The sequence below is a fragment of the Polistes canadensis genome, unplaced genomic scaffold (genome assembly GCF_001313835.1).
Source record: "Polistes canadensis isolate GaletaPanama2010 unplaced genomic scaffold, ASM131383v1 scaffold_106, whole genome shotgun sequence".
Taxonomy (NCBI): Eukaryota; Metazoa; Arthropoda; class Insecta; order Hymenoptera; family Vespidae; genus Polistes; species Polistes canadensis.
The window spans coordinates 352,399-377,816 of NW_014569653.1; the positions used below are offsets into that span (position 1 = coordinate 352,399).

The 25,418-nt window shown below is 34.8% G+C and overlaps 1 protein-coding gene and 1 long non-coding RNA gene across 6 annotated transcripts in view; one reads left to right on the forward strand and one right to left on the reverse strand.

The window, feature by feature from the left end:
• Positions 1–22,333, reverse strand: part of LOC106787573 — a 93,334-nt gene extending 71,001 nt beyond the window's left edge. Inside the window, exons 1-3 of the long non-coding RNA XR_001381803.1 lie at positions 22,152–22,333; positions 21,413–22,031; positions 19,986–20,124 (exon numbers count right to left, since the gene is read on the reverse strand). This is a non-coding gene — a long non-coding RNA (uncharacterized LOC106787573). The remainder of the gene's footprint in view (positions 1–19,985; positions 20,125–21,412; positions 22,032–22,151) is intronic.
• Positions 22,334–22,620: 287 nt separating this feature from the next.
• Positions 22,621–25,418, forward strand: part of LOC106787568 (MAGUK p55 subfamily member 7) — an 8,738-nt gene continuing 5,940 nt past the window's right edge. For 2 of the 5 annotated variants that reach the window (XM_014750005.1, XM_014750009.1), the window contains exons 1-3: positions 22,621–23,617; positions 24,466–24,752; positions 24,982–25,113. In XM_014750005.1, coding sequence (XP_014605491.1) covers positions 23,575–23,617; positions 24,466–24,752; positions 24,982–25,113 — 462 coding nt within the window. In that variant the 5' untranslated portion in view covers positions 22,621–23,574. The remainder of the gene's footprint in view (positions 23,618–24,465; positions 24,753–24,981; positions 25,114–25,418) is intronic. The other 3 variants (XM_014750010.1, XM_014750011.1, XM_014750006.1) reach the window with 2 other exon arrangements.

Here is a 25,418-nt window from a genome sequence, read left to right on the forward strand (position 1 = left end):
TGCCAGTTGAAGTCACACGCATGCACGCACGTGTTTACACGTGTGCAAAACCTCTTCCAACTTGGGGCTTAACGAGAGACAGAGAGAAGAAAAAAAATGAGAATTACCTTCCATCGTATCGTCTGTTTCTTTCACATTATTTCTTTCTTTCTTTCATTCATTCATTCATTCATTTCACCCCATCACTCCTATTGCCAATAATACGCGTAACTCTAAAAGTTAATTGAATAATATTCTTCGATTTAATCTTATATGTGAACACAAAGCCATTTTTTTTAATATAAAAAACAAAATAATATATATATATATATATATCTAGAAATATTTCGCGTGCACTTTTATATTATACGTTGAAGATTTGTGAAGAGGATAACATTTGAATTGATGGCAATAAATGTATAATACTTATATACTCGAGATTTCGTAGATCAAAAATATGAACATATGTATGTCAACCGGGAATTCGCAAATCGTATACCATGAGACTACGAAATTTGCATCACACACATACATACACACACACTGTCTGTCTCCTTCTTTCTCTTTTTCCAACATTCCACGTATGTGACTACGTAATAATAACAAAACAGAAGTAACAACAACAGCAACAGCAACAACAACAACAACAACGACAAGTGCAGGAAGAATGGCAAAGTGACCAAAGAGAGAGAGAAAGAGAGAGAGAGAGATCGAATTAGGTCAGTTTATCCCGCTAATGGGAAATATAAAGTCGTACACAAATACGTTCGTAAATTAAATTTAACAGCAGTTACAAGCGATATGCGTGATTTACCGTTGTGTTTGTATTTCGCGTACGGCCACGAAGTATGTAATAAAATATTCCAAGAGAGGAGCGAGAGAAAGAGAAGGAAATAAAGGAATAGAGGGAAAATAAAAAAAAAAGAAAGAAAAAGAAGAAGAAAAAAAAATAAAGTAAGAAATATAAAGAAAGAAAGAGCAGTTGTTTGTACTCGAGAAGTGGCCAGGAGAAAAGTCGATTACAATAATTTACACGTTCGGCCTCTTTACGTCGCGAATATGAAAAGAAACTTAAGTAGGTGGGTGTGTGTGGTATACGTACAGGTATACACGTATAAATGTGTGTAACTGTGTTGATGATGGGACAAACGCGGTGAGGAGTGTTAAAGAAGAAAACCAGGTTATACGCCGAAATATTAGTATTGTTTCTTCTTATTATCGTTGAAAAAGAGGTTCCGAAATTAACAAGGTAAAAAGATATATAAATAGAGAAAGAGAGAGAGAGAGAGAGAGAGAAAGATATTCATCTTTCGTTGACGTTATTACCCTACTAACAACGATTTACATTATGCATTCGTATATCATTTAAATATTCTATTAATATATATATCGGAGAGAATAAACAATTATTATGATTTACGTATCATGATTTTGTAAAGTGTTCGTTCGATTTTATCATTAAAATGAATTAATAAAAATAATGTAGATATTAGTTGGAATTAAATAAAACTAATAATTAACAAAATTGTGCGTGATTAAAAATTACATTAGTAAAGAGTTGTTTTAAAACAAAATAAAAAGAAAGGGGGAAAGGGAATAAGAAAGGCGGAAAAAAAAAGAAAAGAAAAACCTTGGATTTCAAGAAAAAAGGATTTAGAGAAATGATCGAGAGTGATATTTTATTCTTGGCACGTTCGAAATGCTCATTTTCGTCGATAGGAAAGCGAGATATAGATAAAGCTCGACGAAGTAACACAAAATCGATGCCCATCGATCGATTCTCGCATTTCACGAGCAGCAAAGTATCGGACCGTTTCGCGTATTCGCTTCCGTCGTTACGAACGAACGACTCTCGTAAACCGAAACGCGCCCCGCTTGCTGTTGCATTTGCCGCTGCAGTTGCAGTTGCAAGTTGCGTTGTTGCTTTTATTCGTCGAAAAAATAATAATTGTATCCGAAAATTTTGAACTAACATGGGTGGGGCGGGGGGACACACTTACTTTTTCTATTAATATATTTGTCCTTTTTCTTTTTTTTTCTATTTTCTTTTACGAAAAGATATCGAGAATAGAAAAGGGACAAGATTGGGGTGTGGTGAGGTAGGGTAGGGTAGGGGGATTGATCGATAATAAGCAATTAATTCGATTTCGTAAATCTTTCGAGATCGATAAAAAAAAAAACGAGATTTGGAAAAATATTGTGAAAGGGGCAAAAGAAAAAAGGGGAGACGGTAAATAAAAAGATAAATAAAAAAGAAATGTTGTAAGAAATAGGTAAAAATGAAATACAGGAAATACCGAAGAGAGAAAGAGAGTGTGAGTGAAACTAGTAGATGATTGATGAACAGAAAAAAGAGTAGAGATAAAAACTGTAAGGAAAATATCGAACTAGTGAAAGAGGTAGGAGGAATTATAGTAAGAAAAAGATAGCTAGAAAGAAAGAAAGAAAGAAAGAAAGAGATGAAAATCGGAATAAGGTAGAAGAGAAAGAAAGAAAAAAAGAGAAAGAGAGAGAGAGAGGGTAGGTGATTTGCCCTCGTCGTAAATCGCGAATGATTCCGCTAAATTTCCATCTCGTCGAACGCGAACGAGGAAGATACCAGAGTATGGGGAGAAGCATATATATATACACACACACATACACACATAGAGAAAGAAAGAAAGAAAGAATGAAAGAAAGAAAGAGAGATAGTTGAGGGTAGAATAGGGGTGGATCGTCGATGGTGCTGGTGGATGGATAATGGGTAGGGTGAATGATAATGCTGCGTGTACAACGTGCCTTCCCGCAGAGCGCGTTCCTATACGGGGTGTTCAAAGTGCCATCGACGTACGCAAATCCGAACTCGTCGAGCGAGTGAACGTCCGAGAGAGACAGAGATAACCACTGTACAACGAATGAGAGACTAAATGTGTGTATATGTGTGTATATGTGTGTATGGGAGAGAGAAAGAGAGAGAGATTGAAACGTAACTCTCCGGGTAACGGCGAACTCGATGCATCCTGCGAAATCAGGACGATATAAAAATCCTGTCCGGCGCATTAACGTCGAATTAATTTACTCCCGCATATCCGCCACTCTATTCTTTCTCTTTCTATCTCTATCTCTATCTCTATCCCTCTCTTTGGGCAGCAATTTTTGTTTTCTCTCTCTGTCTCTCTTTCCAACCATCCCCATTTTTCCCGTTTTTTTTCCTCTCTCTTTTTTCTGGTTTTTCCTGCTTTTTTTTTTTTTTTTTTTTTGTTCAAAGTGACTCTTAAAAGAGAGATTATTCTCGTTGTTATATTACTCGGGGGAACGCGAGCTGGTTTATTATACGCTCGATTCTACTGAATTTAAATCGATAATCGATCCAATTATTATTATTATTTTTATTATTATTATTATTATTATTATCAATTCACGTTTCGACGAGTCGTCGTCGTCGTCGTCTTTCACGATGATTATTATTTACCAAACGATCTACTATTACTTTCTTTTCTTTTTTTTTTTCTTTTTTAAATACATAGTATCTTTTTACGCTTTAAAGTTGCTGAAATTGAACACTCTTATGTGATTGTAAGACGACGAATTTTATATAAAATACATATAGGTTGATTTGGAATAAGTAAGAAAAGGTAGGGGTGTATGTCTGTGTGTGTGATTTTATATATGAAAATAAGTTGAAGTAAATAATCGATATTTGATCGTATAAAATAATTCTGCCTTGTAAAACGATTAATTTGACAAAAATGTCTTTTATCGAATGAATCACTCTGATTTATACCACCTGTTTGAATTTTTTCTGTATTCACAAAAACTCCCTCAAATAATTGAAAAATACTTTGTTAGTTACACGAACGTTGGTTTCTGCCTGTGATTCATACAGTTCGACAGATAGAAACAGACTGACATACTTGTCAAAGAGAAATACATAAATCGTTAGCGTCTTAAGACGAAATATAAAAACATCGCGAAGGATAAAACAACTAAGAAAGTGCTTAAGACGGATATAGAAATAATTCGAAAGATAATACACAATATATACGAATGAAAAAATCAAATATTGAAAATATTTTATATTAAATAATTCAATTGTGAATTTTCCAATAATTTTCATTCCCAATTAAAGTTTATCCCTTTTAACAATTATTTAATACAACAAGAAATCTCGCGTATCTACGGATTTATGGAACACAAGACTGCATCAAAAAGGGATTAAAAAAGTGAATAGAATACATAACTATATGCAATAAATAAAAAATGTATTTATTCTTTTCTTTTCTTTCTTTTTTTTTTCTTTTTCTTTTTTTTATCGAACGAACATCTCAGTTGTTTCGGTGGTGAGAAAAGATATATAGTAGAAAGGATGAGCGGTAAACAACAGAGCGATAATTCGGCTTGGCGAATCTCGAGGGGTAGAATGATAAAATCGGCGATGTAAAGACTGGTAGCTGGGTACCTTATTCGAGCATAGGCCCTTATCCCCAAAACCCAGAATTATCAAAATTACCGACACGGCGCGCCAAGAGGCTCACAGACGGCGCATTACGTTCGATCGTCTTTCCGTGCGAGATCATCCTCATCCTCATCCTCATCCTTTTATTTTTCTTCTTTTTTTATTTCCCAACTCCTTTTCCTCCTTCTTCGATCGATTCACGGTCGAACGATACATTACTACACTCTCGATCTCTTTAAAGCATGATGCAAAAATTGTAAGGGCAACCGAATTACACCCAACAACTTCCTTTTAACCTTCTCATCATGTATACGCATTTATATATCTATCTCTTTCTTTCTCTCATCGTCATTTTTCTTTTCACTTTTTCTTATTCCTTTTATATAAAGTTAACAAACACCATCATCCATTTACAATAATTATCTCACTTTGAATATATTCTAATCAATCTTATTTATATCTATATATTCAATCTCAATACATTTTTTCCTACTACAATAATTATCCCATATAATCTTCTCTTTCTCTCTCTCTGTAAATCCGTTTTCGACTAGAAACCATGAGGTTAAAGTTGCCCCGAGAGAATTTATCTAGCTTGTGCCGAGTTAAAGTCAATGGCGTGCCGGTGGTACTCGATACCGAAACGAAATGCCTACTACTACTACTACTACTGGCTGCGTGTATCCTACACCACTTTGGAATGGAGATTTTCGTCCATGGTGTAAGTAAGAAAGGGCCATAAGAGAGAAAGAGAGAGAGAAAGGGTGAACGATAAATCTTCGAGACATCTCTATCGTACGGACGTGTTTCTTGTGAAATCGTAAGACACATAACCTTGCTGCTGCTACTGCTACTGCTACTGTTGTGCTACCTGTTAGCTACATACTCATATAAAAGAATAACTCTACATACGTTTAAATACCTCTACACACGTTTCTTAAAAAGAACAACACAAGGAAAATTCTTAGAAAAAAACAAAAAAAAAAACACAAGAGAAAAATGAAACTAAAAAGAAAGAGAGAGAGAGAAATAGAGATGGGGTAGAAAGAAAGAGAGAAAACATTACGTATAAAATAAAGGAAATAAAAAGAGAAAGAAAAAAAAAGAAATTACAGAGAAAAGAGAGAGAGAGAGAGATGAATAGATGGAGAATAAGGAAAAAGAGTAAGACAAAGAACAAGAGAGTACACTTAACTCGGCTTATGCACCGAACAGACTTGCCAAGCAGCGAATCGGTCACGAATACCTAATCAATAATTATTACCGTGATACACTCTATTTTTACATTCTCTCTCTCTCTCTCTCTCTCTCTCTCTCTCTCTCTCTCTCTCTTTCTCACTCATTATTTCTCGTTCACTCTTTTCGTTCGCGATTCTCGAAGCTTTCCATGCAAACCATGAAGAAAGGGCCCACAGAAATCGTTCTCTCTCTCTTTCTCTCTCTCTGTTTCTCTTTCCTTGTCTTTCTTTCCGATCCCTTCCTCTTCTTTTCTCTGTCCCCCATGAACGGCCCCTTCTCTTTACCCCGCATCGTGCACCATGCCCCCCCTTACAACGTATTTGCATATTTATAAGGGAATGTAATCGCAGAGCTCGGTTTTCGCCGTTCGTCGTTCTCTCATCGCGTTCCTTCGTTCCTATCGTTCCTTCTTCGTTCGTTTCTTTCTTCTTTCCTTCCTTCCTTCCTTCCTTCCTTCCCTTCTTTCTTCGTTCGTTCGTTTCTACGTTGATTCGTTCGCTAACTTGCTCCGTTCGTAACTTTGCCGTGGAAAGAATTCCTCGCAAGATGGCGGAAAGATTCCTGGTAGACATGCGATCCGATTTTCTTACTCCCCCTACTTTTACTCTCTCTTTCTTTATTTCTTTCTCTTTCTTTCTCTTTATTTCTCTTCTCGCTTTTGGACGGCCCTCCTACGAGGCAACGTATCATCAAGTTCTCCGATCTAGAAAAAACCTTTCTTATCTTCTTTTATTTTTTTCTTTCCTTTCTTTATTATTATTATTATTATTACTTTTTTTTTTTTTTTTTTTTTTCCTTTTTCTTCTTCTTCTTCTTCTCGTTTTACATCGTACGAGTATTAGCGATTCCGAAACTCTCCTTCGTATTGTGACGAAGATCGGCCGACCCTTGAGAGACGAATGAAATTACACAGGGAACGTTAAATTTGCCTACATTTATTCTATCTATCTATCCATCTGTTTGTCTGTCTGTCTGTCTATCTATTTATCGTTTGTTTCTTCTTCTTTTATTTTTTCTTCAAATTCTCGGAAAAAGATAGTTCACGAAAAATTTCTCTTATTCAACGATTCACCATCGAGTTCCTTTTATCCATTCTAAAATAATCATAAATTTGAACACACAGAAAGAGAGAGAAAGAGAGAGGGGGAGAATAAGAGGGTGGCTCGTTAAATCGATTCGCTTGAATCCTAGTAATTTTATGATTGACTAAGAGAGAACCGAGAAACGGGAGACTCGCGATGTGCGTGCATATGCGAATTGAAATAGGGTGCACAGTAGCTCAAGTAAAAAAGGGAGAGAAAAGGGATGATACGTAGGCATGAACGCAAACATAGTGAATGTAACGATTACAACGGTCGTTCTAGGGACCTCACTTTAACTCTATTTCCTCTCTTTTAATCAATTATTATTATTATTATTATTATTATAATTATTATTTAAAAATTCATTAAAGAGATAGATTTGTAAATCTGACTAATTCATTTGCTTATAATATAATTCAATGATCGTGCATTTTTATTAAAAAAAACAAAACAAAAAAACACAAAATAAATAACTACGTGAAGAATTCTGATTTATTAACCCTTAGCGGTCACAAGGGATGACTAGTGTACGATCTGGTTGAGGTGTACCTGCTAAGGGTTAATTTTGAACGATTAAAATAAAAATAAAATGAAAAATTAAACAAAAACTTATCTACGTATAATCGGAATAATCACGAACAAAATAATCACCAGTAACCACCACCATCATCCCTAACTATCCCTATCTCCTCCTCCTCCTCTTCCTGCCCTTAATCCCTTCCCCATTATCCTGTTTTCATCCTTATTTACGTCAGGATCGTTAGCACATACTTTTCCATTCGATAAAGTCTCGAAGTTGTCCAGCGGCAATTCCTTTCGATGGTTACTACCGCGGTGTAACGATACCCGTACTTGAGAATTGATCGATCGTTCAAACCGAAACGAAACGAACTGAACCGAATCGAACCGATTCCCATCCATGAATAGAGATTGATAGATCGAAGGAAGTGAATCGATCGATAGATCCTTGGGCATTTTACATCAAGGATACGCTTAAGTCCCGTGCGTGTTGTATTTCATCACAAACGAGTATCCTCGTTCGTTTCTCTGTAAACATGTAATGAAACGAGAACAACTTGAAACTTAGAATGAAATAAAGAATATAGAAGGAAGGAAAGGAAAGGAAAGGAAATGAGAGAAAGGGGATGAGGAAATAATAAAAAAATAAATAAATAAAAAGAAGATAAGTGCGTAAGCATATATACGAGAAATACGGAAAAAAAAACAATAAAATAAAAAAAAAGAATAATAGGGGTCCCACCTTGTGGAAATTCCAAATTTGTTGCGTACTTAAGGGATGCATATATATATATAAAAATAAAATAAAAAAAAAAAGAATAATAGGGGTCCCTTCTTGTTGAAATTCCAAATTTGTTGCGTACTTAAAGGGATGCATATATATATATATATATACAGTACGTACGAGTTCTAAAACCGATTTCACATAAGCTATCGTCGAAGGCGATTTAGAAGCCTCACTGGTTCACCATGGCCGATAAGTGGCCATGGTAAAGTGGCAGTTCCTCTACTTCTGAAACGACTCCCGATACGAGTAGCATACCCTCCTCACGCTCGTGTGCTCTTCACAAGATTCTACACACACACACACACACACACACACACACACACACACACACACACACACACACACATACATACACACTCTCTCTCTCTCTCTCTCTATTTATCTCTTTCTATCTCTATCAATTTATCTCTTTTTCTCGTTCACTTTGCTGTTACTGTTGCTTGCTTGCTTGCTTGCTTACTTGCTTTCAGTAACGGCTCGCGAACGAGAGCTACCGTAAGAAGAAATCGTCGAGTCACGATTCGCTCGTTATTGTCGATCCCCCTTCGATATCTCGAATCGTGAAATCACGAAAATCATCCACTTGGCTCTCTCTCTCTCTCTCTCTCTCTCTCTCTCTCTCTCTCTCTCTCTCTCTCACACACACTTGGCTATCTTCTTATCGTTTTATATCCTTTCTTTATTTTTTGTTTTTTATTTTATTTTTTTTCTTTCTTTAAGTTCCTCATACTCCTCTTACTCCTCCTTTTTTTCTTCTTCTTCATCTTCTTTATCTTCATATTACGCGTCCTTCGTCCTTTTTCATCTTCCCTTTTGCTCTATCTACTCAATCTACGCCCATTCGTGTATCCTTACTTTACCGGTACCCCCAATCCAATTCGATCATACTGCTTAGCAAGTGCATTCGGCATAATGCATAATTCTATGGCCCGAGGTGCAATACAGCACGAACGATATTATTCATGTACACGTGTGTATGTATGTACAAAGATGAACGATCGTATCCTCGATGAGGCTCTCTTCTCTACCCTTCCCCCGTTCACCCCACTCCTTATGAAAAAAAAACAGGATCACGATATTTACGTGTATGATCATTCATTATCATTTTATCTATTTTATTTTTCTACGATCGTGCATTAATCGTATTGTTGGTATTCTACCATTTTTATTTGTATGAATCGTAAGATATTATTATTTTTTTTTTTTTTTAATATATATATATTATATTTCGCGTATTTAATAAAAGATTAGAAAAAAATCTGATAATATTAGTAATAAGATAAATTATTGTTATAAATGAAGTACTCCAAGAGATCAAAAATTCACATATATAAAAAGTAGAAATAAAAAAAAAAGAAAGGAAGATAAGAGAGAAAAAAGAAATAAAAATTTACAAACGTTAGAACAGATGTGTGTCGAAGTTTGCCTAACTTCGTTTATTCGGATACACTTCTATCATAAAGAGTACACTTCTCTTTCTTTCTTGCTTTTCTTTTTTTTTTCTTCTTTTTTTTTTTCTTTCCGTTCTTCTTTTATTACTCCTAAAGCCACGAGGGGTAGTTTCGAAATTCTTCCCGGATTATCTTTATAATACCGTCTACGATCTAATTCAGGGAACGCAAAGGGACACGCGCTCGTAACCCCGGGTAGCCAATTCGTATAGACGGAAATAAAATTTCTTTTGGAGGGGGGGCGGTATAGAACCACCCGTCACCGCCCTTAGAAATCTAACCTGCAATTCGCAGTCGGTGGGCAAACCCTCTAAACTCTACGGGGTTTCTATGATGATAAGTATAATGACTTAACCTTGTCTTACTTTTTCTTCTTCTTCTTTTTTTTTTTTTCTTTTTTTTTTTCTTTTCCTCTTCCTCTTTCCTTTTTATTTTATTCAATAGAAAATTCTTATCGCAGCGAAGGGATTCATAAAATGATTTTTATTATTCATCGTTCAAAGGGGTAGAATATATTGTTTCCCTTTTTTTTTCTTTTTTTTTTTTTATCGTATCCGTTCGCGTACGACTTAAAAGAATATTTTATCTTTTAATTTTTATTATTACTCGCTGGTATCGTTTTTTTTTTTTTTTTAAATATTTTTCTTACCCTTTAATTATTTTCTTCAAAAGAATATGACGAAAAAAGATAATAATAAAAAGAATAAATTAAAAACATTCGAACTAAAAAGGTAAAAGAGGAATATATATATATATAGATAATAGTTTTAAGAAGAATTCTTGAACCCTCTTGTATTTCACGTTGACATTCGTTTCAACGTCGATCGTAAGAGAACGCACGTGCTGTCGAATTTCAATGAGGGGTTGAAACTCGGCATGGGGTCGTCGTTCGAGAGTTTACGAATAGAAAAAAAGAAAGAGAAAGATAGATAGTGTCGGTGAACGAAATAAAAGGGCGATTTACTCGGTTAGGAGAGCGATTACAATATCCATCCCCATCTAGTGACCAATAGGAAATTTAGAAAAACTAGACCGATTCCCGCGGGGTTTTCAAATGAGGTACGCAAAAACCAAGAGAAAGAAAGAGAGAGAGAGAGAGAGACGAAACGAAATTAAAAAGAAAAGAAATAAAAAAAAAAAAAAGGGAGAGAGTGAGATATATAAACACGTATGCATACATACATACATACGGTTTTGAAAACCCATCTGTCGATCTTAAGTCATACTTATAAACATTTCACGTGGGGTCTTTTTCGGATTAACTCACTCAGCTACTACTAACTCGCTCGAATTAGCTTCGACGATGCATGCAACACGATAGAAGAATTGTGAGAGTAGTTGGATTTAATTCGCGGTCAACGTGGAAAAAAGAAAGAGAGAGAGAGAGAGAGAGAAAAAAAAGAAGAAGAAGAAAAAAAAAAGAAAAGAAGGCAAAACACTTTTCTTTGGTTTCACGGCTCGTTGAACGTTTACGATAAATGTGTAGAAGGTAATCGTTCGTGAAGAGTCTCGTGGATTTCTCACTGAGAACATCGATTAGGCGTGTCTAATCGAGCATGACTAGATACGGTGTGTGTATCAATGACACGAGAACACTTTACATCATGGCCAATTATTTTTCTATTCACCCTGTTTTTTTTTTTTTTTTTACAACGATCCTATTTGACAAAGTTATTATTAAATCATATGTGAAAAAATCTATTTAAATATCATTTATTTTCTATAACACGTTACTGCTTCGGTTTCATACTTTGTTCGTATATTATTATCGCGAATAATTATACAATTGTTTAATTAGAAAAATGTTAATTTATTCGACACACACACACAAATCGCGTTGAACTGATAATTTTGTTCAAAAAGAAAAATCAGATAAAAAATATGACAATTTCCCTTGCTCGTTTGTATCATCCAATTTTTATTTCTATTCTTACGATTTAAATATATATAACATTTAAATCTAACAATTTGTAAATATAATATAAAGGTATGAAAGAGAGAGAGAGAAAGAGAGAGATTCCTCTCCCTTGAAAATATTATGACTAACATAGAATAGCATCGACATTAATTCTAATGAGCTATTAGAAGGGAAAGGTATAGGAAGGTGTTCTGTAATAATTACATTTATCGAATGTTGTTTCAACGAAAGATCGAGGGAATGTAATTTTACGTAGGTATCGTATATTTATTCAGTCGATCCTTCTAAAACAACGTTACTATCTACTATCGATCTTTCAAGAGTGTTAACGCGTAGTAGTATTATTAGTAATAGTAATAGTAATAGTAATAATAGTAGTAGTAGTAATAATAATAGTAGTAATAGTAGTAGATTCTATTCGAGAGTCGACGTTCGCAAAAGTCATAAAAGAGGCTTGCCTCTTTGTCCATGGCACGAAGAGAAAAAGCACGTTCTCGCTTCTAATGTAAATCAAATAATAATCGTCTTCGCGCAATGGAAAACTAGAGGTGTGTGCTAACGCATTACCAATACATTTGAACATTCGCACACACGTATAAAAATATATAGTATATATATATACTAAGAAGAAAGAATCACATATACGTAATAGACGAAGAAGAAACTACAGAGTGAGGGCCTATGCGAGTTATGCAAAGGAATGGAGTTCCTTTTACTATTTACATACAATCGAATCTATCGCGCATAAATTTACATACTACGTAACAAGTGGGTCGTCTGCGAGAGCAAGACTAATGAATATATTATATAAAATATTATTACACTCGGGCATATAAAAAAAAAAAAATATTTCTATTTTACCATTCGCTTTCATCACCATCACCATCACCATCACCATCACCATCATCATTATTATCATCATTATTATCATTATCATTATCACTATCATAGACATCGTAGATCTAACTAAGCTCACACACATACACAAACACACAAGGGTTACTCTTTTCAATTATTTTTTATTTTATAATGAAATGTTAAATAAGTCATAATATAGATTTACATTAACATGTCATATACCTAATTTAACATATTTAAGTAACTCTATTTAATAATGATACACATGAATTAGAAAATGACATTGATCAAAGGTCTGACTTCTTGATCGTAAATGTTTTACGACACAAAATTTTATACGATAAAAAAAAAAAAAAGAAAAAAGGAATACTTAATGATCGTGACATCGATTTTAAATTTAAAACAAAGAATTAAAAATTGTCTATTATAATTTTTCGATAGTTCATGTTGTTTACTAGTCGACATATTGCGAGATTTCATATTAGGTACAGTTCAATAATAGATGCAGTTACCCCTATGCCTATGTACACAGATACATAATATACACAGGCAACACATATATAGATACATAGATACCAAAATCATCGACTAGAGAATCAGATTTTTCTCGGATTCTCTTTCTCTCTAGAGTACCAACTCACTGATATCAGTCCGGTAGCTGTCAATATCTTTGCAAGTTCACCGATGGAAAACCACGAACGTCGACAGGTGGCGGCCGCCGAGTTCATTTTGGATTGGCTTTTCGCGAGTTGCCTGCCATCGGTCGGGAATATTCAGGGAAGAGAAGAGAACAGGTGGGGAACCAAAAGAGAGAGAGAGAGAGAGAGAGAGAGTGAAGGGGKAGAGAAGGTAGGAGAAAGGAAGGAAGGAAGGAAGGAAGGAAGGTAGGAAGGGGGGAACGTTCACGTTCACGTTCACGTTCACGTTCTCCAGCATAGCCTGAAGTATATATACCATGATACCTAGGAGTTGCACCAGCTACTGGCTACTGGAAGAGGGGGCATAAATATTAATATAATAGCACTGATTGCGCTAGATCGTAGCGGGTATATGGTGTAAGCCAGCGTTTCGAATAACGCTTTGGGTCGAACCTACTACTACTGAGGGAAACGAACAGAGATGGAAATAGAGAAATACAGACACACACACACATAAAGAGAGAGAGAGAGGGTTATGCCGGTAGCATAGTGACATATCCGAGTAACAACGCGATGACACGATCGTGCGCGCGCATACACACCGAATGAGTGAGAGTGAGAAAGAGAGAGAGAGAGAGAAGAACGGGGATAGAAAGTGGGAGAATAGGTGAGGTGTCGTTGGGGGTGTGGGGGGCAGGGGGAGGGAGTAAAACGGGGGTAGTGCCACCACGGGCATTAAATATACACGCTGATTTGTCGTCCGCGGATTGTCACCTCTGATAGCTTTCATTTTGTTGTATATCGGCGGCCGGTCGGCCGCTCGTGCTCCGCTTTTCGACGTAATTCGGGCCGCTTGATTGACTTTTGAGCTGGCCTTTATGGCGATATTCGTTGCACAACGCGTACCCTGCCAAACGCTACCGCCCGCAGTCACCTCGACGATTTATCGAAGAGGGGAAACTTCACCGCTGCTGCTGCTGCTGTTACTGTTACTGCTGTTGCTGTTGCTGTTGCTCCTGCTGGCTGCTGCACTGTCCTGCATCCATTCCTAAACCATACCACCCTCCTCCTCCCTCCCTCCCCCCCAACCACTCCTTCCTAACAAAATTCCTACTCTTCTCCAACCCTTATTCTACTTTTTCCTAAGCCATCCACCCACCCACCCCCCAAGCGTTATCGTTCCGTTATTTCCTACCCTTTCTTTTCTTTTCTTTTTCTTTTTTTTCATTTCGACGGTTCATTGAAAGGAATTCTTAAACTCGTTTTGATCTTTTAATTTTATATTTTTCTTGTGTTTCTTCTTATTGTTATTAATATTTTATTCTATTGAAATTATTTTTGTCTATCGTGATTATTGATAAGAGTGAATATGTGTGTGTGTGTATGTTAAAAAGAGAAAGAAAGAGAGAATGGAACGATGGAATATATATTTGTATTAATAGTTTGATTTCTTTTCACTTGGTAGTTCACTTTCGGTATGTATTTTTATGAGGTTTCCAGGTCGAGTTAACTTGAAATAAACGATGGATAAAATCAAATCTTTGTCTCATGATATATAAAAATCCTGGAAATATTAAAAATATTGTTTAAAGATTTATATATAGAATTTATTTGGAAATACAATTTTTTTTTTGTTTCTTATCAAAAATTTATCTACAATTAAATACATATCGATAAACAAATAAATAAAAAATTTTCGATGATATCACGAATAATAATATAGATTAAAAAGCTACGAAATACGAAATAAAAAAAAAGAATAGAAATATTAATAACACACCTACTTTGTAGATTGCAATACCATTACCTAGATGATAAGAATAAATCGAAGGAATTTTATGGGCGTATTACGCGATTTATAAGAATAATAACTTAAGCAAAAGCAAAGTATAATAATATCGGCAACATCGTTCGGTATAATATCGATCATCGTCCTACATTCCTAATAATACGATGCAATAAAAGAAAAAAAGATACAAAAGAAAAAAAAAATAAGAGAGAGAATATACAAAGAAAAAAAATCAGGGAAAGCAAAAAAAGAATAAGAGGAAGATGACCAAAAAAAAAAAAAGGAAAAATTAAGTAAAGAAATAATATATATATATATAAAAACAAAACGATCGAATAATTTTTTTCCCCAAAGAAAATTACGTTCCGATGCTTTGAAATATGAATTAAGTCGTTTGAGTATGCACACACACCTGCTTTCAGCATTGATTAATAAAATCAACTTTGCCGACTCGCTTTTGCGGACGCTCTAACGATTTTGATAAATTCATGAAAAGTTTTTCACGTTTCTGTCAAGATTACGATAATTCCTATGACGGGAAGAGCTTTCTCTCTCTCCAATCTCTCTCTCTCCCCCCATGCCCCACCTCTTCTCTCTTTCTCACTCTTGCAAACGAGATGAGACTAGGTGGGGGAGGAAAGAAAAAAAAAAATAAAAAAGCAACAAAATATAATTTCTATTTCGATATTTTGCCGATAAATTTTATTCCATTAAACGAATATTTCGATCAATCCGTTCGAATAAAATGTTACAATATTGTATTAATAATGTCAAATCAATCGAGATAATATATTCTAAACTATTTATAAACAATCGCACAGATTTTCGAAATGAATTACGCGAATTTTTATTCCTTGTTTAATTTTGATTCTTTGTAAATTAACGAAATAATAACATTGTTGTATTTTAAAATTTTAACCCGTCGAAAGATTACAATTCGAAAATAAAAAAAAATAAAACAACTAATAAATAATTACGAAGAGAGAGAGAGAGAAAAAAAAAAGAGGAACAATATGTGTTAAATCCAATTGGAATAAATATCACGGGTAACGTATTCTTATTGGTTTTGAATTAATTGTGTTCAACTTTTATACCTTCCGACCGGTCAAACGTACAATTTTTAACAGAAAACTTTGATTGTTTTTTTATCATCGATTACGGCTGATGGTCAATTTGTTATCGGATTAAATAACGAATAAAATGTATGGTAAGTATGTAAAAAATAATATAACAACGATCGCAATAATAAACGTCGTTGAATTTCAATGAACGGGAAAATTTGTAGTAAAAAATTATTTATAACCGTAAGCAATTTGTTCGATAGTTACATTCGTAAATGTTCGTTGTTAAAAAAGAAAGAAAAAAAAAAACGATTGAACTTGTATAAAATAAATAAAATCAAAACGGATTCTTATCATTGATTACCTTTTTACCTGTTTCTTTGGTTTATTCTTACGATTGCAGTAAAGCCTTGTTCGCAAATAGCAATCGGTTCGATTGTTCAACCAACAATGTGACGTTATAGATACGATTTTTACAAATATCATCATTAACGTTTGGTTTTATAACAAGAATGTGTTTAAAAAGGAATTTGCATTCCTCTACTTTGCATTGTCTACGTTACGGAAACATCAAAATGCATATGTGTGCATGTGAGTGTGTGAGAGAGAAAGAAGGAAAAAGAGCTTTGTTGGAAATAGAAAATATCTCAACGTAATAATACGATTAAAAAACAAAAAGAAAGATAAAGAAATTGAACGTGGAGCTATTGTGCTTTGTATGTATTTTTCTTTTTTGTTATATGTATTTATACTTTTCTCACACAAAACAATAACTGTTATAATACATCGGTTTTTTTTTTTTAACGTAACTTTCAATATTACAATTTTTCTCTGCGATTTCGTAGAAAAATATCAAATTAAATTGACTTTCAATTTTTTCCATATATAAATAATCTTATTAATTATTTATAAATATTTCATATATATACGTTATAGAGTGCTTGATATTAAAATATTTTTTACACGAACGAGTTATACGCGCATAATTTTAAAAAACATCAATATATAATATTGGATCGTTGCATCATTCCCGTAGCATTTCTTTCTGATATCGGCCTCCGATTTTTTTGCGTCGATATAAAGTAGAACATTTTTTTTCCCCGTTTGAAAAACATATTAATAAACCGTTTAATAAATGGTTACAAATTATTGCTTATAACGATCGGTTTTAGCATTAATCAAAGAAATTTTTCTCAAGTTCTCAGATGGATTTTTTTTTTAAATGAATTCAAAAAAGAAGAAAACAGGAATTATGCAACGATCTAATATATTACGTATAGAAATTTCTTATTGAAATATTATGCTAAAAGGTAAGGATATACTGCAACACATTTCTTAATCTTAGAAATATAGGAACACTATAATTGAAAAATAAATGATAGATAAATTAATCTAAGAAGAATTCCTTGCAACATAAGATGCAAGAAAATCTACCAATACAAATAATTACTCGCACAGAATAAACATTATATTATTATTCAATCTTATATACAACGTATATTTCACGAATATTATTCTATCGTGATGGATCAATTTTCTTATCATTTATGACGAATAATATTTCTCCCCAACGATAATATTACAATATATTATATATATATATTCATTTTACAAAATAATATTCGTATCAATTTGAAATTAAAACGATCCTACATATATTATTACAATTAATCGTAGACAAATTATAAAAGATTTGTACAATTATCGATAAAAATATATGAATGATTTTAATAAAAATTGATACTTAAGTAAGTGGAAGGTAAAACGAAATAATATAATACACGACAAATATTTCAAATGACACTTATTGCACAAGTTTAAGACGATTTATCTTACGATTGTATCTACCTTGTAAGTGTGTAACAAATACAACAATAGGATACTTTTGGAAATGGTTAAACGTAACGTGATGGTTATTGGAAACTAACCTGGTCGATCTACTACCCCATCGTGAAATACACACAAGTCGGTGAGCCTACGTCATACCTTGGCGTACGTATGTACATTATTCATAGACATCGGTGAAAAGGGCGCCAGCCGTATTACGTATGCCACGGGTTATTATGCCCTCTAAATGTTTAATGTGTTTGCCTTCCTTCGCCGGCCACCGACGTGGCTTTATGTTTTACTAAGTAAATTACTGTTTTTTTTTTTATTAGTCTACCCAGCGTTAATGTTGGCTCAATCGATTCCTACCCTTCCCTCTTTCCCTCTCCTTCAGCCCCCCCCTCACCCCCTCTTTCTCTCTCTCTCTCTCTTTTTCTCTCATCCATTCTCCCATCGAACCTTTTCTCTTTTTTTCTTATACTACATCCTTTCTTTATCTTTTCTTACGTATTCGCCAAGGACGTATTCAAATTCACCGAAAAAGATTGAGGGGGGAAACAACGATAAAAAGAAATTCGATTGGATAAAACTCATCCCTTACTTTTAACTTTGATTTTATATTTTGTCAATCGATTATTAGAAAAATCAAATAACATTATACCGAGAATGTCCTCTTCTTCTACTTTGGCAAGAATTTCGATATTAATTATTGTTTTTAAAATTTGAAAAATGTATGTAATATCATCTAGAATAATTTCGATTAAGAAACGAGGGTAAACGAAATGACAAAGATGGTAAATAATCTTCCGGGTTTGCTAAATTTCGCGAAGAAGAAGAATAATAATAATAATAGTAAAAAAATCCCTTTTCTTCGTTTCCAATGGTAAAGACGCTTAAAGTCCAGCGGTAAAGTCCGAACAACGAAAGTGCCGTACGTTATACCGAAAATTAATATACGGGACAAGGCTTCTCTTTTACGAGAATAGTAGAAGGTAGAAAAGGAAGGGAGAGAAAGAAGGAAGCAAGGAAGCAAGGAAGGAAGGAAAGGGATCGGTGAGGGAGGATGGAAGCTGGCTGAAATCGTTAAAACCACGATCGCAAAAACGCGCGATGCCGAAAGCCGAGAGAGGCGGCAGAAAGTTCGGAATTTACTGCCCGACATATTGGCTGCGAAAGCACACGAAATTAAGGCTAGTAAAACACTTTCCTGACACTCTCCGCCGTTTTCTCTTCCACACTTTCCTCTCTCTCTCTCTCGCCCTTTCCCTTTCCCTCTCTCTCTCTCTCTAGAAAACCCCCATTCCACCCACTTTGCAAGCGTAACGCGAATTTTCTCCCCTTTTCTCTGTTCCTCTTAGCAAAACGCCACCTCTAACGTCGAACGTTCAACCTACTAAACTAAACAACCCCCCTCCCTCCCCTTCTCCTACCTACCTTCCTCACCCTTTTTCTCTGGTTAATACTTCGACGAAATATTCCTTCATATATTCCTAATGGAAAGAAACTTTCGAATTATGTCAAACATCCCCCCAACCCACCACCCCCACCCCCNCACCCCCACCCCCACCCTCCACCACCGCTTATTTTCTTAAAACTTTGTCTCGTAACCCCGTGTTAAACGTTTTCCTTCAACGATCGCGGTTGTAATTATCGCACGCGTATAATCACTCTTTAAATTATTATACTTCATATTCGATAATCGCTCGTACGTTCGATAATCTTGCTTTAGATCACCCAACGCAGCCTCCCCCCTCGTTCTCCTCTTCTCTACCTTCCACTCGTCTACCCCTCTTCCATCGCATCCTCTTTCTCCTTGTTCGTTGTTTGTACTATTATCGTAATTGCAACTGGAAAATCTAATTATACTGGGACAATGTATAGATACCGTTACTAATCTATCTGTCTATCTATTACTATCTTTCTACATCTCTCTAATCATTATCTATAATCGCTAATTTTCTCTTTCCATCTTACTTTCCTAACTGGAGATTGCATTGAATATAATTCAAGTATTTGATACGCGAGAGGAAGTAATGTTGTTGATTTTTTATTTTTCTTTATTTCTCTTTTTTCTAATTTTTAATGTTTTTTTTTTGTTTTTTTAGAAATACGAAAAGAAAAGAAAAAAAAAAATACGAAGAGGACATAAATTTAAATTTCGTATCGTTTATCTCGAAGAGATACAGTTGGCGCCATCTGACGGACGAAAAGCGAGTTCGATATGATCGATCAACGGTAACAAACGAAACACGGATTTTCTTTTCATTATTTTGTTAACAATTGACGATTCAAAAGAATGTTTATAAAAGAAAAAAGAATATTTATAAATAAATTAAAAAATGAAATTATAATAAATAAATAAATATATATATATATATATATATAGATAAATAAAAACTTACCAAAATAAATTTGTAGAACAAAACAAAATCGAATTTAAAATGTTGCGGGGGTGGTGTGTGTAACGCAATAAATGAAAACTGGGTTGAAACAATTGGTAATCGGGCACAGAAGAAGTTTAACAACAAGGCGTTAGAAATTCTGTAACAAAAAAAAAGAAACAATAGTAAGAAAAAGAAAAAATGACCAAAATAAATGACAGATAAAATTGACAGGAACGTCGGAATCAAGGAGAACTCTAATCTCGTACGAGGGAACGGTCGGTACGAAAGAATTTCTCACCCGCGAAATGAAAGTATATCATTCCCTCTCAAAAATTAAAAAAAAAGAAAATGAAAAAGAAGAAGAAAGAGTAAAGAAAAGAATAAAAACAATCGTAGATATAAACGTAGAAAAGTAGAAAAAGAATCGATCCTTTTTTAAGATCGATATTAATCAACGAACGTTCTTGAAAAAGAACGGAAAGGTGACGTCAACGTATCGACTGATTCCAATTGGATTAATCGAAAACTTCAAAGGATGAATGATAAAATGGCGCGAACGTTTTCACCCGAGTAAAGCCGAAAGTTTTTAATTTTGTATAAAGTCAAAGTTTTAATTGATAATACGACGGGGAGGAAAATAAGATGCAAAGGAGATGAGGAATAAAAAGAAAAAATAAAAAGAAAAAATAAAAAGAAAAAAAGAAGAATCCGAACAAAAAGTTCCAAAGTGGAAAAGCAAGAATAAAAATTTGGAAAGATGGATATTCGAAGAAATTAGTAAGAATGAGAAAGAGAGAGAGAAAGAAAGAGAGGGGGAGGCTGGGGACAAAAGGGGAAGGAGTGTGTTGAGGGGTGAAGGGAAGAGAATAATAGTTTTGACATCTCTATGGCGCGACGTCGCGCACGAGAGACGACGACGATGACGACAACGACGACGACGACAACGACGCAGGCGTCGCCACCGCGTTGTATACTGCACAACCACTTGTGGATTGCAGGCATGGCCTAAAGTGCGAGAGAGATGCACGACCTAGAGGACGAGGACACTTGCTGCTCTTGCTGGCTACTGCTGTTGTTATTGCTGTTGCAGTTATAATTGTGTATTGTTGCTCTTACTGTTTCTTTCCAATGAACAAAATAAATGGCGACGACCAAGACGAGAAAAAGGCACGACACAAACGCGATTTGGAAAAACGAGTGGATGAAAAATAAAAATTAAAAAGATAATCAAACAAAATGTTGAAATTTGAAAATGTCGATATTCACGTCTTACTCGTGAAAAAGGAGGGGACGAGAGGGAAAGTAATTGGGGTTGGGTAAAAACAACGATTTTCTCGCGGTAAATAATCTTCCCTGTGAGTGCTCGTGTGCGTCCTGTTTTCCGTGTGTTCCTGCCGCCTTAATTATTGGGCCAAATAATTTGTCGAAATGTCGTTGATCCTTACCAATGAACGATCAAAACGATCAAATATTATCTTCTTTAAAGGTATCCCATTGAGTCGCGATACACATGAAATCAAACGGCCACGGAATTCACCAAAATACTAGGAGGAGACTTGCGGCGAGACGTTTCCCTCTGTCCGCGGAACGACTGCATGTACACATTGGCGATAGTGCTGCCAACTCGACGGCGTCTCAACGTACTAACGTACGACGACGCCGTTTTCTTCCTCTTTCCCTCCGCTGGTTCCCATACCCGCCAAATTTAAATTCGCGTCGCGACGCCTGTTCGAACTCGTTCGTTACATTTCCCCGTGATTGTTCAAAATTATACCTTAATTTCTTTGTTTTTGTTGATTATTATAAATTAATCGAAGATAAATGAATTACGATTATTGACTTTTACTACTCGACAAAAGAAATACTACGAATTTTTATATAAGAATCGCGATTGTATTAACATTAAAGACAAGTTGAAAAGTAGTAGAAGTTTATATTTATTGACGAAACATTCGTAAAATGTTAAAAAATTCAGGCCAAGTTCCGACGAATCGTATGTAGTCTCGTCTCACATCGGTGGCGCTATAAACGTGGGTGTATCAGACGCCACAGTGGTGCTCATTTCTACGAACAATCCAATATATTTTTAACTTATTAATAAATTAAGACATATTACTACAGCTATCAAAGACAATCATACAAAAGATAGATTCTAATCGAATATAACAATCAATTATTTCTCACCCCAACGATAAGTTCCTACAAAAATAACTATATTACAAAAAGCAATTACGTATCACTGGTCTGTAACAATTCTGCCATCTCTTTAAAGCAATTCTCACAAGAAACACCCTTCTTTCCTATTCGAAACAAACGAATCGTCAATGTATCCTAAACGAAATAAAAATCATCCAATTGATTGATGCGAAAAAAAGAAAAGAAAGAAAGAAAAGAAAAAGTAGCAAAATCTCTTTCGAAAAAAAAAAAAACGTAATTCAATTCAAATAAATTCCACTATACAACCCTTATTATGAAGGAACCTTTAATAAGCGCACAGAGAGTAAATTGAGAAGGAAGGAAGGAAGGAAGATAGAAAAGTGGGGATGAAAAAAAGGTGGAAATAAGGGGGAGTAAAAGAAGGAGTGGAAAGGAGAAGGGGTGGGTGAGGTAGGGGTGGCAGGGAGGTAGGGTGAAGGAGAGACGAGGGGTCGGTCGGTCGTTCTGAAGATGGCGTCGGCAGTGTGCGCGACGCTTCGCGTCGAGGACGTGAGACGAGGACGGTGGCGAATTAGAGGAGGAGGAGGAGGAGAAGAAATTGGTGTTTAGTGAACTAGTAATATCATAGTCGATCATTTTACTAAAAGAGTAATAATAGAGGAAAAATATAGATACTCGTTAAAGGTGTCGAGGGCACCCTCAAGAGCGGCAACCTTCTGAGCTTGTGCTCGTTAAATGGGCCAATCCGGTGACGGCTTCGTCGTCTTATTGCATGTTCTGTCTTTCTTATACATATATATATATATAGATATAGATAGATAGATAAACGTGTGTATGTGTGTACATGTGTACATATATACATGCAAATAGGAATATCGGGCTCCGTTTTACCCCGGATCTCGAGTGACAGGCGGCCGCTTACGTAACGGATTATTCTCGCTATGATAACGATACTCCAGGCGCGAATACGAAACGACAGAAACGATCCTTCCAACGACGGGTGGTTATTCGCGGCGCTGCCTGCGACCCTGCCAGAAATACGTCGTGACTGACCCGAATAATCATCTCTCCTCTTCCTTCTCTTAACCCTCCTACTCCTATTCCTCCTCTTATTTTCTTCCTCCACTTCGGCTTATTCTACTTTGACTATTACTACTAATACTAATTCTTCTTCCTCGGTTATTCTCCACTTCCTCGTTGTTCATTCTTTGGGCTCGTTGTCGTCGTCGTCGTTGCACTCATCTTCCTTTTTTTTATCGTCGTCTACCACCTACTTCTCTTTTTTCAATATATAATATATGTATATATATAGTATTTACTCATATATATATATACATATATCAGCACCCGTGTGGTGTCTCTGTGAAAGCATCCCGTCGGGATTTCATTCCTCTCGTTGATAAACCGCAGCAGAACGACAGACCTGCAAATAACAAACGGACAAGAAATTATGACAGCTGCGCTCGTCATGGAAAACATTAATTGGGATCCCGGTAAGCTTACGAAATAGTTACCCTCTTTCTCTCTTTTCTATTTGTGTTTTCATCCCTTTAAACGCACGAGTTACTCTCTCTCTTTCTCTCTCTCTCTCTCTCTCTAGTTCGGTGTACTCGTGTATGCGCGAAGAAAACAGTGTTAGATATATATCTGGATTTGATAAATATAGTATACGATTCGTTTTTGTTTAGTCACAAATATAAAATTATTGAATATATTATTTTTATTGTTAAAATATATCATTTAACTGTGTCAAGAAAACAATGTTAAATATAGAGATAAATGAAAAGATTAATAAATTTGATATTTGTTGTGTGATGTAATAAAAAAAATAAGATTTTCTATAAAAATTAATCTGACAAATCCCCATAAAATATTTCTTTGCGCGATCGTGTTAAATTATTAGAAAACAATGTGTAATACTGTATACAAAAGATAAATGATTCGTTCAATAAACGAATTCGTTCGTTCGTTCGTTCGTTTTTAATAGCGAATAAAATGGTGTTATAAATAAAATAAAAAAAAATAGAATCAATGTAAAAAAAAAAGAGAAGACAAGCAATATGACGTTAATTCATCGACCCGTGGCCATCGACTCGCACGAAACTAAAATATATTGTCTGACGTAAACCGAGTGTATTACTCCTGTGTATTTGCAAGGTTTCGCGTGCCAACGTCGCGTGGGTCTTTTAAGAGATTCGTTGGGAATACATATTACATACATAAAACACGTATACATGTGTCTTAAAAATCATTAACGTTATCCTTAAACCATAAATAATTATTTTATTTTCATCATCGAATAAAAAATATTTTCATTGATATGAAATTTATTTCTTCGCAGCATTGTCGAAACTTTTGAAGTCATTGAAGGAAAACAAATCGGAAATACCAAGTTGTACCGACGAAGAATTCGGTTTTCTAAGCGAATTGTTACAATCTAAGGAATTGAACGCATTGGTCACAGTTCACAATAAGATAATAAACAATGTCAAGGATGATAAGTTCTTTCCCGTATTGTCCAATTCTATGGACATCGATATTGAAGTTCTCGATATGTTGTCTACGAAAACTCACGTTTCCGAAGATTACAAAGAACTTTTTCATCTTTTACAAAAACCTAATATGCAGGTCTGTACGATATTATGTTTAAAAATTAAATTTCTTTCTTTCTTTCTTTCTTTTCTTTTTGGAATCAATTAGCTTTATGGGTGATTTCTTAAAAAATATGTGTATAAATAAATTCTATCGTTAAAATTGATCTCGAAGCTAATTGGTTAATTTACTTATTGAGTTATATTGGGTTAATCAAATTTAATAGTTTCTTCTTCCTTTTTTTTTTTTGTGTAAATTTATTCAGGGTTTACTATGCGCTCACGACGCCGTTGCCCAAAAGGATTACTATCCCAGATTACCCGAAATTCCATTGGAAGTAGACGAGGATGAGGAAACGGTTAAGATCGTTCAGCTGGTCAAATCGAACGAGCCCCTGGTACGTAGAAATCGATTTGTTCGATCGTAATTTCTTCGATTCTAGACTATCCGTATACATATTCTCCTTTTCTTCCATTTGATTAACCTTTGACATAAAACGAAACCAACATAAATAAAAAAAGAATAGGGAAAATTAATCGTTGATCGCCGAAGGGGTTCCCCTTTTAACAAAAACGCGAAATAAAACTGGGACGGTAGGGTGAAAGAAAAATAAAAAAAAAAGATTAACGAATGAGAGGGTTCAGTTATATTATTATTATTATTATTATTATTATTATTTTTATTATTATTTTTATTTTTATT